The sequence below is a fragment of the Tachypleus tridentatus genome, chromosome 1 (genome assembly GCF_004210375.1).
Source record: "Tachypleus tridentatus isolate NWPU-2018 chromosome 1, ASM421037v1, whole genome shotgun sequence".
NCBI classification, from domain to species: Eukaryota; Metazoa; Arthropoda; class Merostomata; order Xiphosura; family Limulidae; genus Tachypleus; species Tachypleus tridentatus.
This window is the reverse complement of record NC_134825.1, coordinates 152,047,333-152,060,580: the sequence shown is the minus strand read 5'-3', so window position 1 is coordinate 152,060,580 and position 13,248 is coordinate 152,047,333. Positions and strand designations below refer to the sequence as shown.

Genomic DNA, 13,248 nt, shown 5'->3' with positions numbered 1-13,248 from the left:
TTGTTTGAACAGAAAGTTTTGAAATGCTAATTTTGAGTAAAATTTTCGTTACTGTTTTCATTCATTTCGTTATCTTGGTTGATATCATACAGTTTTATCATATCAGAGTTTAGTGTGTGTTATTTTAACATGTTAAGATATAGGCATCAAAATACTGAAAAATTAACCAAATTTCTCGGTTAAAAGTTTTTTAGAATCGTCTACTTTTCAAATGAATTCACTTTCTAGTTATCACGTAACTTTACTGTGGTTCAGAGAAAGTATTAATTGAATGAAGGTCTAATTATTGGACATACTTTCAAAATGTTTTGAGGGAGATTTATTTTACCTAACTTTTAATTTAAACCAGAAAATAAATTATATATTTATTCTAACCTCTATTGTAAGTTGGGTTTTGTTAAGGACAACTGTTTGATGGCTAACGTTAGATAATTTGTGTACATCGACAAATAAAATTATCAAAATAATTCTGGAGAATTCAAACATCATGAAAAATTCAAAGTTCAGTAACTTATACATATATTATCTTAACTTTCTCTTCACGTACCAAATAGAACTTTAGTGACTACATTCTTCCAAGTGTATCTACTCCTGGAGACATTAAGAACATTCAATATCTACATATCGATGGATTCTTGACATAAGTCAACCTCTATATCCCATAATCTCTTTTTTCCTTCAGTCTTCCCAGCTACGACCAATTTTTTAATTTTTTTCTTTCCTCGTAACGTATCCGAAAAAATTGTATAATATCTTACTATAATAAAAAAGTCTTTTCCATGAACCTTATGTATTTTAAATAACTTTTCTTTTTATTGAGAGTAACCTTTCTCCACTGAATTCGAAAATTTTCACTAACCTGTTAAGTGAATGTTTTTTTTTTATGAAGGAAAATGTTTTAAGACAATACACACTTCTAAAACATTATCGTAGTTACACAACAAATTAATTTTTATTTGACGATAGTTTTGTGCAGTTTGGCTTGCATTTTTCTAATGGATACAAATAAAGCCAATAAGAGGAATGTTCTGTCTATAGGAGGCGGATGTACTTTAAAGTAGAATTGTGCATATATACATGTAATTCAATTTATTGAAATAAATTACAGGAAAATATTGTATATCTTTACCTAACAATTTAAATGTTTTTGATGCAGTTAGACCTATATTTATACATCAGAGCTCACCCTTAGTGTTCTTTCACAGCTGCTGTCTGATTCAGTTTTTGGTGTTATAACTAAAGAAACATTTGATTTGACAGTTATCAATCAAATAAAATATTTCAACTCGATATTAACAGATTTCTATTTTCCAATGGACCCTCGTTGGATCAACCACAATATCGACGGTTTTTAACGCTAAAATCTGGAGCTCTATTCCACAGTGAACACAGCGTCGACAGTCCATTGCCCAGCTTGGTGTTAAAACAAACAAATGAATGAAATCAATTTTTTATTCCAATATTCATCAAAGTCTAATTTCTGAAACCTTCCGTTTTTTCTGGTCGCTTATATAAGTAAATTTGAATAAGAACTCTGAATGAGGAATATCTTCTGCTACAACCGCAAACATATATTCCTCCATCTACAGAGCTGACTGTTACAGTCAGGAACCCTAGAGTCAAGTTTTATCAAATGCTGTTCACTGACGAGCTGGAAAGGAGGTGGAATGTTCTATAATCACAACAAGAGGTGGTGGGGTTTAATCGGTCGAAATATTTTGGAAGAAAATATAATTTATTGTTATAATAAAGATGTTGCACATTAAAGAAAGTCAAAACCTTTATTTACGCGAATAAAAGCATAAGTAGTTCCATAACACAATTATAATAGGTTTATCACTTCTATCTCGACCTTTTTTATCTTAGTTTTGTTTAGTATTTTTTCGATTTTATTTATTTGCACCGAAAATGGTGAGGTCAGAGCCCAATGAAGCTCCTCTAGATCTGTTCCTGCTGAGTTTTCATATATAAAAAAAAGTTATTTTAACAACGTTTTTGCTTTTTTACTTATCTAACAGAATAAATAATCAGTAATCAACTAATCTCGATGTGTCAACCGTGACGTCAGAGATAATGGCTTTCGAGTGCTTTAGTTTTTTTTTCTAGACTGCACCTTCTGAATAAATGGATTTCATTTTTTTAAAGAGTGCATTAAATCAGTTTTTCTAAGTTCAACTTCAAACAGTAACCCGAAGCTCATTACCTCACTATATTTAACACATCTACACGTGATACGTTTTACAGGCATTGCTAAAGAGACAACAATTATTAAGACGTCGATAAATAGATTAATATTAGTTAAAGTCGTTGAGAGATCGCTAAACGGGCCCGGCATGGCCAAGCGTGTTAAGGCATTCGACTCGTAATCCGAGGGTCGCGGGTTCGAATCCTGGTCGCACCAAGCATGCTTGCTCTTTCAGCCGTGGGGCGTTAAAATGTGACGGTTAATCCCACTATTTGTTGGTAAAAGAGTAGCCCAAGAGTTGGCGGTGAGTTGTGATGACTAGCTCCCTTCCCTCTAGTCTTACACTGCTAAATTAGGGACGGCTAGCGCAGATAGCCATCCAGTAGCTTTGCGCGAAATTCAAAAACAAACAAACAATCAAACATCGCTAAACAGAGAAAGATGATCAGAACGTCGCTAAATAAACTAATGTTATTTAAAGTCGTTAAAACATTACTAAATGGTCTAATATCATTAAGTCTTTATTAAATAGACTAAGTGTATTAGGACATCGCAAAATAGAGTAACGTCGTTAAGGCACTGCTAAACAGACTTAGATCAGTATTTAAGGTGGTTAAGACATAACTAAATAGAATTGGAGCAAAATGTAAGGACATTATATGTGTTTTTTCCATATCAAAAAAGGATAATGTTTTTACATAATTGGAGGAATTAGAGGGACGTTTTTTTGTAGGACAACTGTCTTCACTTATAAATTTTCTCACTTTTTAATATTGTAATATTTTCTTGTTAATTTGTGAGGTGCTGTCCATATATGTCTTATTAAACTGTCATGGATTGATTTCTCTGTTGTTCATGTAACTACCATGAACTGCCATGCTACAATTAAAAGAAGCTTAGCAACAGCGTATGTAAAAACATGTTATAAGCAATCCTAACTAAAGATACTAGAGTACTGAATTTTCTTTAAAAGGATAATGCCTTACCCAATTTAACTCGTCCAACACGTAAAAGTTATACGAGGTGAGACCTAAATTACAGCACTTCTTATTATGTGTTACATCACATTTATTGTACAAACTATAAAATATATTCTTACTAACGCTAGTCGCTGTCTACGGGTCTAGTATAACCTGCTAATTAAGCGCTGAGCATGCGGTCGGTGAGCCGTGAGATCAGAACCCTTCGCCGAATGTGTTCACATTTTCATAAATGGGGTATTATACTGTGACTGTTTACACTGCTGCTTCTTGGTTAGGAGTAATCTAAGAATTGGAGGTGCTGACTAATTATCTTTTCTCTAGTCTCGTCTATCACTTCAAAATCAGGGACGACTAGAGCAAAAAGCCTTTAAGTACCCTAGCGGGAAATTCGATAAACAAGCTTTCCACGTGATGACAAACATTCTGAAGTTAATAGGAATATCAAATCTAATCTTCTTCTCTTTGCATTGTTTCTTACCAAAATGTTAAACTTGTTCAAAAAGTAAAAAAGTATTTATGTCTCTCCCCACAGGAGGTGAGACACTGTATTTAGTTCCTGTGTTTAATAACTGACAATTCTTGATTTCTAAGTCGATTGTTTTGAAACTTGGTCCAATGAGCCTAGATTTTTTTATGTATATTTATTTGAACTTTTGTTTAAATTTCTTGGTTTAAAGAGTCAAATATTACAAAAACACATCTTTTGACTTGCATTTGTCTCATATTTCCATCAAACCAAATGTGGTCTCAAGTATAAATATAAAAAATATATATATGTGCGTGTGTGTTTTTAACTGAAGGTAAATAGAATATCGTGTAAATTTAACAATAATATTACAACATAAAAACTTCCGTACTTTCACTCGACCTTTTTTAGTCTAACTTTCGTTTGTTCAACCTTTGTTTTAGTTAATATTAGGACTCAAAGCCTTCTCTCTATTTAAATATACACTGCTGGCCAAAATCTTAAGGCCAATGAATATAAAGAAAAAATATGCATTTTGCATTGTTAGACTCAACCACTTATTTGAGTAGAGCTTCGAAAGATGAAAATAAGAAAAGGGAAAAAAATTAGCATTTAATAGGGAAAATGTGAACAGTATGAAATTAGCCTAAATACTAGCTGGTCAAAAGTTTAAGACCATATCAAAAAGGAGTCCTAAAAAGGGTAGGAAATGCCCAACAAGAGGTCTCAGTAGTGAGTTGCACGGCCGTCATTGCGAATAACTTCAACCATTTGCTTTGGCATGGTCGATATAAACGTTTGCAGAAGGATGGCTGGAATGTTATTCCAAGTGGTGAAGATGGCTTCACGAAGATTATGCGTTGTCCTGCTGAAATATCCGATCATTTCCACACAAGCGAGGGCCTTCAGTCTATAAGGATGCTCTCTCCAACATGCCAGTGTAGCCAGCTGCTGTTTGACACCCCTGTACAACCTGAAGCTCCATTGTTCCATGGAAGGAGAAGGCACCACCGATCATGATGGAACCTCCTCCACTGTGTCGTGTAGAAAATGTCTCCGGTGAAATATCCTTATCGTGCCAGTAACGTTGGAAGACATCTGGCCATCCAAGTTAAATGTTTTCTCATCAGAGAACCAAACCTTCTTCTACTTTTCTACGTCCCATGTTTGGTGCTTCTCAGTTAAGTTTAACCGAGAAGTTTTGTGGTGTGGAAGGAGGCGTGACCTTTGAAGACGTTTAAGGTTTTTAAAGCCTTTCTCTCGTAGATGCCGTCTTATTGTTCTTGAGCTGCATTCTGCGTCCGGGCCTTAATCTTGTTCGACGATCGGCTGGTGTCTTGCGGGACAACCCGTCGCATCCTTATGCTCAACGCCGGCGAAATTTTCTTGGACCGACCACTTGAAATTCTCATTCCGTATCCCTCAGAATCTTTTAAGAAATTTGCAACAGCAGTTTTACTACGCCCAGTCTTATCAGCGATAGCATATTGAGAGAGACCTTGCTTTTGCAGCTCGACAATTCTGCCACGTTCAAACTCTGTAAACTTTTAGCCTTTGCCATGTTTTTACCCAATGTAACACAGGAGATGTCAGTGGGAGATGTTGACAACGCTAATGCTTGAACACAAATGACTAAATTTCGTTACGTGTTTACCGATTAACGCTTTGTTTCAGTATGATCTTAAACTTTTGACCAGCTAATATTTAGGATAATTTCATGGTGTTCACATTTTCCCTATTAAATGCTAAAAAAGTTTTTTATTTTTATTTTTCCTTTTCTTATTTTCATCTTTTGAAGCTCTATTCAAGTAAGTGGTTGAGTATAATAACGCAAAATGCATACTTTTTTCTTTATGTTCATGGGGCTTAAGATTTTGGCCAGCAGTATATATATATATATATATACACACACACACACAAACGCAAATTACGATATAACAATAAAACTTTAAAATTTGCCATTCGACAAAGCTAAGTGACACAGTAGGATGTAACTTATTTGGAAATATACCACCCACATTTATGTGGTGCGCCCTTCTGAACATGTACTTTGTTGCGCCCTCCCCTCAACCCGTTTAACCTGTTTGTGTATTTACTGCACTTGTAATTTATGAAGTCACTGTATTACTTTACTATATATATTTTTTAAATTTTGTACTTTCAATTCTAATTTACATGCTCGTGTACTCATAGCTGCTTATGCGCCTCCTCGCTACGGACTTTCCATGTCCTCCTTCGGGGTACACACATCAGTTGGTGCACCACGGCACAAAGCACACTGTTTTTACGTGCCAGGAGTAAAAACATCCTTCACTTCGGGGTACACACCTCAGTTGGTGCACAAAGCACACTGTTTTTACGTGCCAGGAGTAAAAACATCCTTCATTCTCTCACACTGCTCATAAGAGAGAGGCGTGTGGTTTTATTTTCGTAAAATTCAAATTCGACAGTTATTTAAAAAAATGCCACTTTGAAAACGTGGATTTGTTTGTTTGGAATTAAGCAACAAAGCTACACAATGGGCTATCTGTACTCATTACGGGTATCGAAAACCCGTTTTTAGCGTTTGGAATCTGCAGAGATACCGCTGTGCCACTATGCATTTGTAATAAGTTTAAGTTAAACAGCTTCCTGAAATTGTATTGAGATATTGAGATAATTGTTTTTTTGTTTTCTGTTCTTTTTATTTCTATTATTGTTATCATTTTCTTTACCCGTTCATAATTTGTAATCAAATATAATTTTACCCATGATTTCCTACTTTAAAGTTTTATCAATTTTAAATTTCATTAGAAATATTTGGTTTGCTAAGCGTGTTTATATACAAACACAATTGTTATTCGAAAAACAGGTCTGTCGGTGCATTTTAACAAGGCTCGGAATTTGTAGATGGTTAAGACGTTCGACTCATAATCTGAGGGTCGCGGATTCGAATCCCTGGCGCACCAAACATTCTCGCCCTTTCAGCGGGGGGGGGGGAATGAGCGTTATAATGTGACGATCAATCCCATTATTCGTTAGTAAAAGAGTAGCCCAAGAGTTGGCGGTGGGTGGTGGTGACTAGCTGCCGTCTTTTTAGTCTTAGACAGACTGCTAAATTAAGGACGGCTAGCGCAGATAGCCCTCGTGTAGCTTTACGTGAAATTCAAAAAAGCATTTCAACATGTAATTAGCAGATAGAGTGGTAAACAAAGTAACGTATTAATGCATTTGCGATAGCGATAAAATAAACTGTGATTTATTTCAGTTTGTAACTGAAGTGAATGTAAACAATCCTCAATATTTTATAACTAAGTACACTTTGACATAATCAAACACACATGCATGATGACAGAAACTGCAATATATTTTTTATGTCTGAAATTTCCATATTCTGATATTGCACCATTAGTGAATGTTTATCAAACACATCCATGTAATTTGTAGTTATAATCCCCTAGCAACCCGTTTAGCTCACTAACTGCTTCAAGTATGTAATATTCAGTGGCTAATCAAACTGATTTAGGAAGCAATTTAGGAAGCAACAACTTGGATAAATATCACATCTGGGACATAAGCATAAAAGTTGGTTTAAAACGTTGTATGATTTACTATGTAATGATGAGATAAAAGGTTATTTTAAAGTCATATGTAGATGATTTTATTTTATTCAGTCTACTTCAATACTATTATATGTCTACATAAAGTGAAACCATTACATATCCTAATGGACGGAACCGTTACGTTAAAAGCACTTTTATTCCCATTAGAAAACATATTAATATACTTTAAATAACAAAATGGCTTACAAAGTTGATTTAGTGAGATGGTTTAAAAGTCCTCAGACTCACTGCTGAGCTAACGATGAGTAAATGACTAAAAATACACTTTCGTCAGGTATTTTTTATTTAAGCCAATTGCTTACATCACTACGACTGTTTGAAAAATCAAATGGAGTTTTGTCGTTTGTCATCAGCGTTAACATCTTATAATATACAAAAGGTGTACAAGAAACTAACTTTGCTGTGCCAACCGTAAGGATCTAATCTCAGATTTTAGCATTATAAGCCGACAAGCTAACAGCTGAGTCACCTAATTGGGCTGAGGGATTATTTTGAAAGGAAGTGTGTTCTCTACAGTTTCAAGCCAAACAGAACAATAATAATAATGGAAAGATTTCTCTTAGTATTGTTGCTGAAACTTGTTACTTAGGCTTAGCGGGCTGGGCATGGCTAGAGTCGAAATGTGAGCGTATTAGAAGAAAGTGGTAATGAATATTGTTGATTTGTTCAAAGACCTATTTAAAGCTCTTATAGTGACAAATTCTGTTCGTTGGCCGTTTTCATTCTGATTAATAGTTAAAAATAAGGGACGGTTATACTTTAATCTAGGAGGTCTTTAACCTGACCATTTAGCCCATACGCTTATATTATAAGGTGCTGTTCACGTTCGAAATTCCATTTGCTATAAATTAGTAATAACTTAAAGAAAGGCTTATAAATGTGAGAAGAAAATTTTCTTTCATTTATTTATGTATTTTATCGTAGAGTTCTACTCGCGACCTGCAAAACATTTGTTGTAGTTTTCATGCACTTGGTTTGAATTTTCCTTATTCTATCATTTTCACACACCATTTAAGCTAAGCTTTCTTCCAGGCATTATTTTATGCAGTCAGACAAAGAAGTGCACGAAGATGTAGTTTTATTTATTTATGTAAGACAAACCTACAGCAAAGAGAAAAGTTGCTAAAAGGTGTTTATAATAGTCTATGAAACAAACCGAAGATAAATTATTGCAAGGTAAATACAAACTTATAATAAAGACAAACTTAGCTGAATGCGCAGAAATGTCTGAATGAATGCTCACAAAGTGATAAACATATAATCTTGATCGAATTACACATGCGTATTTTAAACCTAAATAAGTCGAAAATCCCATAGCAATTGTATTTAGTGTAATGCTTTTTTAAGGGAAAATATAAGCGGGTTGACTGTTGTTTGAGTGAAATACTTTGCAAATGAAAAACTAAATGTTCAAATCGAAGCAAGTGTTCACGTGATTACAACGACACTGTGTGTCGTGTACCATACTCTTCACAATGAAAAGTTTCACTGAGCAAAAAAAAATATGGGGTGATCTGTATTGAAAACCCAATATAAAATGTAGACAAAGGTATTTCTTACGATAGGAATTTTGTAGCGCTTGGTCGGGAAATTCGCGAGAAAAGTTCCGGACAGAGAAATACAAGCGTATTATTTATACAGATCACGTGATCATTATAAATACAAAACATTAGGACATGAAAGGTATATGGTTTCCTAAAGAAATCGAGTGCTATTGTACAAAATATTTGTATCAACGTCTAAATTTGCTGGGAAACCAATACCCCAAAGAAAATCTTATATTAAAACAATTTCAGGTACAGAGCAAATTTAGACGTTGTTGGCTGTTGTTGTTGTACTTTTGTTGGCTTTCTCGTTTTATTTTCTTAGTTGCTAATAAAAAGTTTCGAAGCATGCCCTGCCCGTCTTTTTATTTTATTTTTCATATACTGAGTAGTAGAAAAGGGCACTTCTGTTTTCCCTAGAAAAGAAGTGTGTGTTATTGTAGAAAGTATCTGGTTTGTTTGTTTTTGAATTTCGCACAAAGCTAGATGAGGGCTATCTACGCTAGCCGTCCCTAATTTAGCAGTGTAAGACCAGAGGAAAGACAGCTAATGATCACCATCCACTGCCGACCTTTGGGCTACTCTTTTACCAACGAATAGCGGATTGGTCGTGACATTATAACGCCCCCATGGCAGAAAGGGCGAGTATGTTTGGTGTGACGGGATTTGAACCCGCGATATTTAGATTACAAGTGCCTTAATCCCCTGGCCACGCCAGGCCATAATGTATCTGGATCCACATTCAACTTTGTACTGTAACAGCAACTGTTTTATTTTGTATTTGTGTTAGATGTCAGACAGAATGAAATATGGTTGGACTGTAATTTCTTTATCACGCAGTTTCTTCCTTCAGGCGATTTTTCTTCCCTAGATGTGTTGTAGAAACAGCTTGTGTACACTTGATTGTTGTCACTTTTTCAGACAGAGATATATATTGATTATGTTTGGCTGCTTGAGACACGTGGACGATTTTTGTTCGTGGATTGTTAAGGTTAAATCAAATCTGTGTAGTAGTGAAACTAGTTTACACTTCAGTTTATTGTCAATTACAAGACAAAGTCTGAAATAAAGTTGTAAATAATCATGTTATTTTCGACTGGAGACAGAAAAATATTATTTGTGTAAACTCCTTTAAATCGGATAATTAATGATTTGTTGTAATTCTGCACTTATAAAAAAATACAAACTCTTCTTTTATTTTTCTGCAGTCACGGAAAAGGAAATACGACAATGGTAAGATTTGTCACACTGGTAACGTCCAAAAATATTTTAATAACTGATTTATTAAGCAGAATAAAACCATCTAAAGGCTCTTATTTATTTTATCTGATGTATGATTTAATTTTGTTTAATTATTCTACCAGTAAGTTAGAATGGCAATCTATTAGTTTAGGGAAGGAATCCCATAATATTGTGGTTAAGCATGCTATATCTTTTTCCTTTTTCTACCACTAAGTGAATTTCAACTCTTCTGTACAAATACCAGAAACTGTAAGTATTTTGAAATATTTTTGATGCAGATACCTATTGATTTCTGCGACATTTGCAGGTATAAAGGTTTTGTGAAAGACTGTCCAAATGGGAAGCTAACTGAACAGGTAAGTTATTAATATAACTATGTGACCTTAGAAACTACATTTTATTTGTTATATTTCTTTTTGAACTATAAACAAACAATACTTCATTCAATGCTGTTTAATAAACCGGTTTTATTAGGAGAAGCTTTTTCAGAGGTTCTGGCGAGTACAGTAGATGTATTTTAAGTATACTGTTGGCAGATCTGAAGAAACATTAAAGATTTTTCAGGACGAAGTAAATAAAAATATATAAACAATATCGATACTCTGTGTAGTTTGTGTATTTCAGTGTAGTAAGTTTATCTTTGGGTTAAAAGTATTTTAAAGTTAATTTTAATTAAGTTTTTATTTGAAACTGAAAATAATAAGATAATTTATTTCATAATTTGTGACCGTGTAAAACCAATACTTAGAAATGTAGGCTTTTAACTTTATTCAAACTATACAGTTATTTATTTCTTCAAAAACATTTGAACTGATTTTCTCGTTTTGATAGTTTTATGCTGAAGAACTGCCTGTGATACTACAAAACAGGTTTAATGAGGAACAGTGTGAGAAAGAGAAAAGAATGAACTGTATTGTTTGTATTCATTGTTTGTATCTATAAATATATCATCTCTGTAATGAGTGTACATGTTGATAAATTATGTGGTAAACTGAATAACTATAGCTGTAGACAATTGTTCATTGTTTGTATCTATAAATATATCATCTCTGTAATGAGTGTACATGTGGATAAATTATGTGGTAAACTGAATAACTATAGCTGTAGACAATTGTTCATTGTTTGTATCTATAAATATATCATCTCTGTAATGAGTGTACATGTTGATAAATTATGTGGTAAACTGAATAACTATAGCTGTAGACAATTGTTCATTGTTTGTATCTATAAATATATCATCTCTGTAATGAGTGTACATGTGGATAAGTTATGTGGTAAACTGAATAACTATAGCTGTAGACAATTGTTCATTGTTTGTATCTATAAATATATCATCTCTGTAATGAGTGTACATGTGGATAAATTATGTGGTAAACTGAATAACTATAGCTGTAGACAATTGTTCATTGTTTGTATCTATAAATATATCATCTCTGTAATGAGTGTACATGTTGATAAATTATGTGGTAAACTGAATAACTATAGCTGTAGACAATTGTTCATTGTTTGTATCTATAAATATATCATCTCTGTAATGAGTGTACATGTTGATAAATTATGTGGTAAACTGAATAACTATAGCTGTAGACAATTGTTCATTGTTTGTATCTATAAATATATCATCTCTGTAATGAGTGTACATGTGGATAAATTATGTGGTAAACTGAATAACTATAGCTGTAGACAATTGTTCATTGTTTGTATCTATAAATATATCATCTCTGTAATGAGTGTACATGTTGATAAATTATGTGGTAAACTGAATAACTATAGCTGTAGACAATTGTTCATTGTTTGTATCTATAAATATATCATCTCTGTAATGAGTGTGCATGTTGATAAATTATGTGGTAAACTGAATAACTATAGCTGTAGACAATTGTTCATTGTTTGTATCTATAAATATATCATCTCTGTAATGAGTGTACATGTGGATAAATTATGTGGTAAACTGAATAACTATAGCTGTAGACAATTGTTCATTGTTTGTATCTATAAATATATCATCTCTGTAATGAGTGTACATGTTGATAAATTATGTGGTAAACTGAATAACTATAGCTGTAGACAATTGTTCATTGTTTGTATCTATAAATATATCATCTCTGTAATGAGTGTACATGTTGATAAATTATGTGGTAAACTGAATAACTATAGCTGTAGACAATTGTTCATTGTTTGTATCTATAAATATATCATCTTTGTTTTCATAATTATTTACAATATCATATTAGCAGTTATCTTTTCACCCCAGAACAACAAGTTTTACTTCTATTATTCAACTTAAATTTGTTTTGGTTGTTATCAAAACAACTTCTTTGTTTTGGTACAACAATTTTTTTTCATGATATTGCTTAACATAAAATGTGAAAGCGAATTTACATTTCACTAAATTCGATTATGTTTAGGACGAAACCATTTCTCAAGATATAAAAAAACCAAGTCATACGTATGTTTAGAAATCTTGTAATACGATTCTGGAAAGATCTAAGAATAAAGTATTACATTTAGCTTTTATGTGCCTCTCTTCTCTTTTGAATTCCGTTTTCCTTATAGGGACAAAAGATCTATTTTTCTATTCAGTTGCTTCGTAAATAATCATATATTGTTGTTGTTTTTAGGGATTTCTACGAATCTACAAACTATTTTTTCCACAAGGTGACCCGTCCAAGTTCACATCACTGGTGTTTCGGGTATTCGACGAGAACAGTGTATGTCAATTTATTAATGTACACTAGAAACTGATAAATAGTTATATAGCAACATGACATGTAAAAGATTAACCATATAAATAATATATTTATGTATACATAAATTTAGGCAACTAGATATAAGGATGGGTAATAATTTCAAATTGAAATATTCCTTTAATTACTCTTTTATATCATCTGGTGATTAAAAATGCTCCTTATGTTTTACGTGGTTGTTGTTTATATGTAAAAATGTTCTGTACATTCATTGTTTATGCACACCAGTCCAAGGGCTAACTTTGTAATTGAGAGACGTCGTGAGCTTAATCTGCGAATTCGTATAGTGACATGATATCAGTGACAGTCCAAGATTTATCTTGTTTCATTAAGTTTCTCACAAAGTCGTCAGGCACATTTTGTATTTTTAAAGTAAACCAAACTCTTTATTGTCTACGAATTAACGGATGGATTATGTTTATTTGTTTAGAATTAAATGCAAAGCTATATAGTGAGCTATCTGTGATATGTCCACCACG

General features: G+C 33.1%; 1 protein-coding gene across 2 annotated transcripts in view; it reads left to right on the top strand.

Moving 5' to 3' along the window:
• Positions 1 to 13,248, top strand: part of LOC143255865 (frequenin-2-like) — a 65,732-nt gene that overhangs the window by 31,369 nt on the left and 21,115 nt on the right. For both annotated transcript variants that reach the window (XM_076512240.1, XM_076512328.1), the window contains 3 exons: positions 9,989 to 10,013; positions 10,330 to 10,378; positions 12,644 to 12,733. In XM_076512240.1, coding sequence (XP_076368355.1) covers positions 9,989 to 10,013; positions 10,330 to 10,378; positions 12,644 to 12,733 — 164 coding nt within the window. The remainder of the gene's footprint in view (positions 1 to 9,988; positions 10,014 to 10,329; positions 10,379 to 12,643; positions 12,734 to 13,248) is intronic.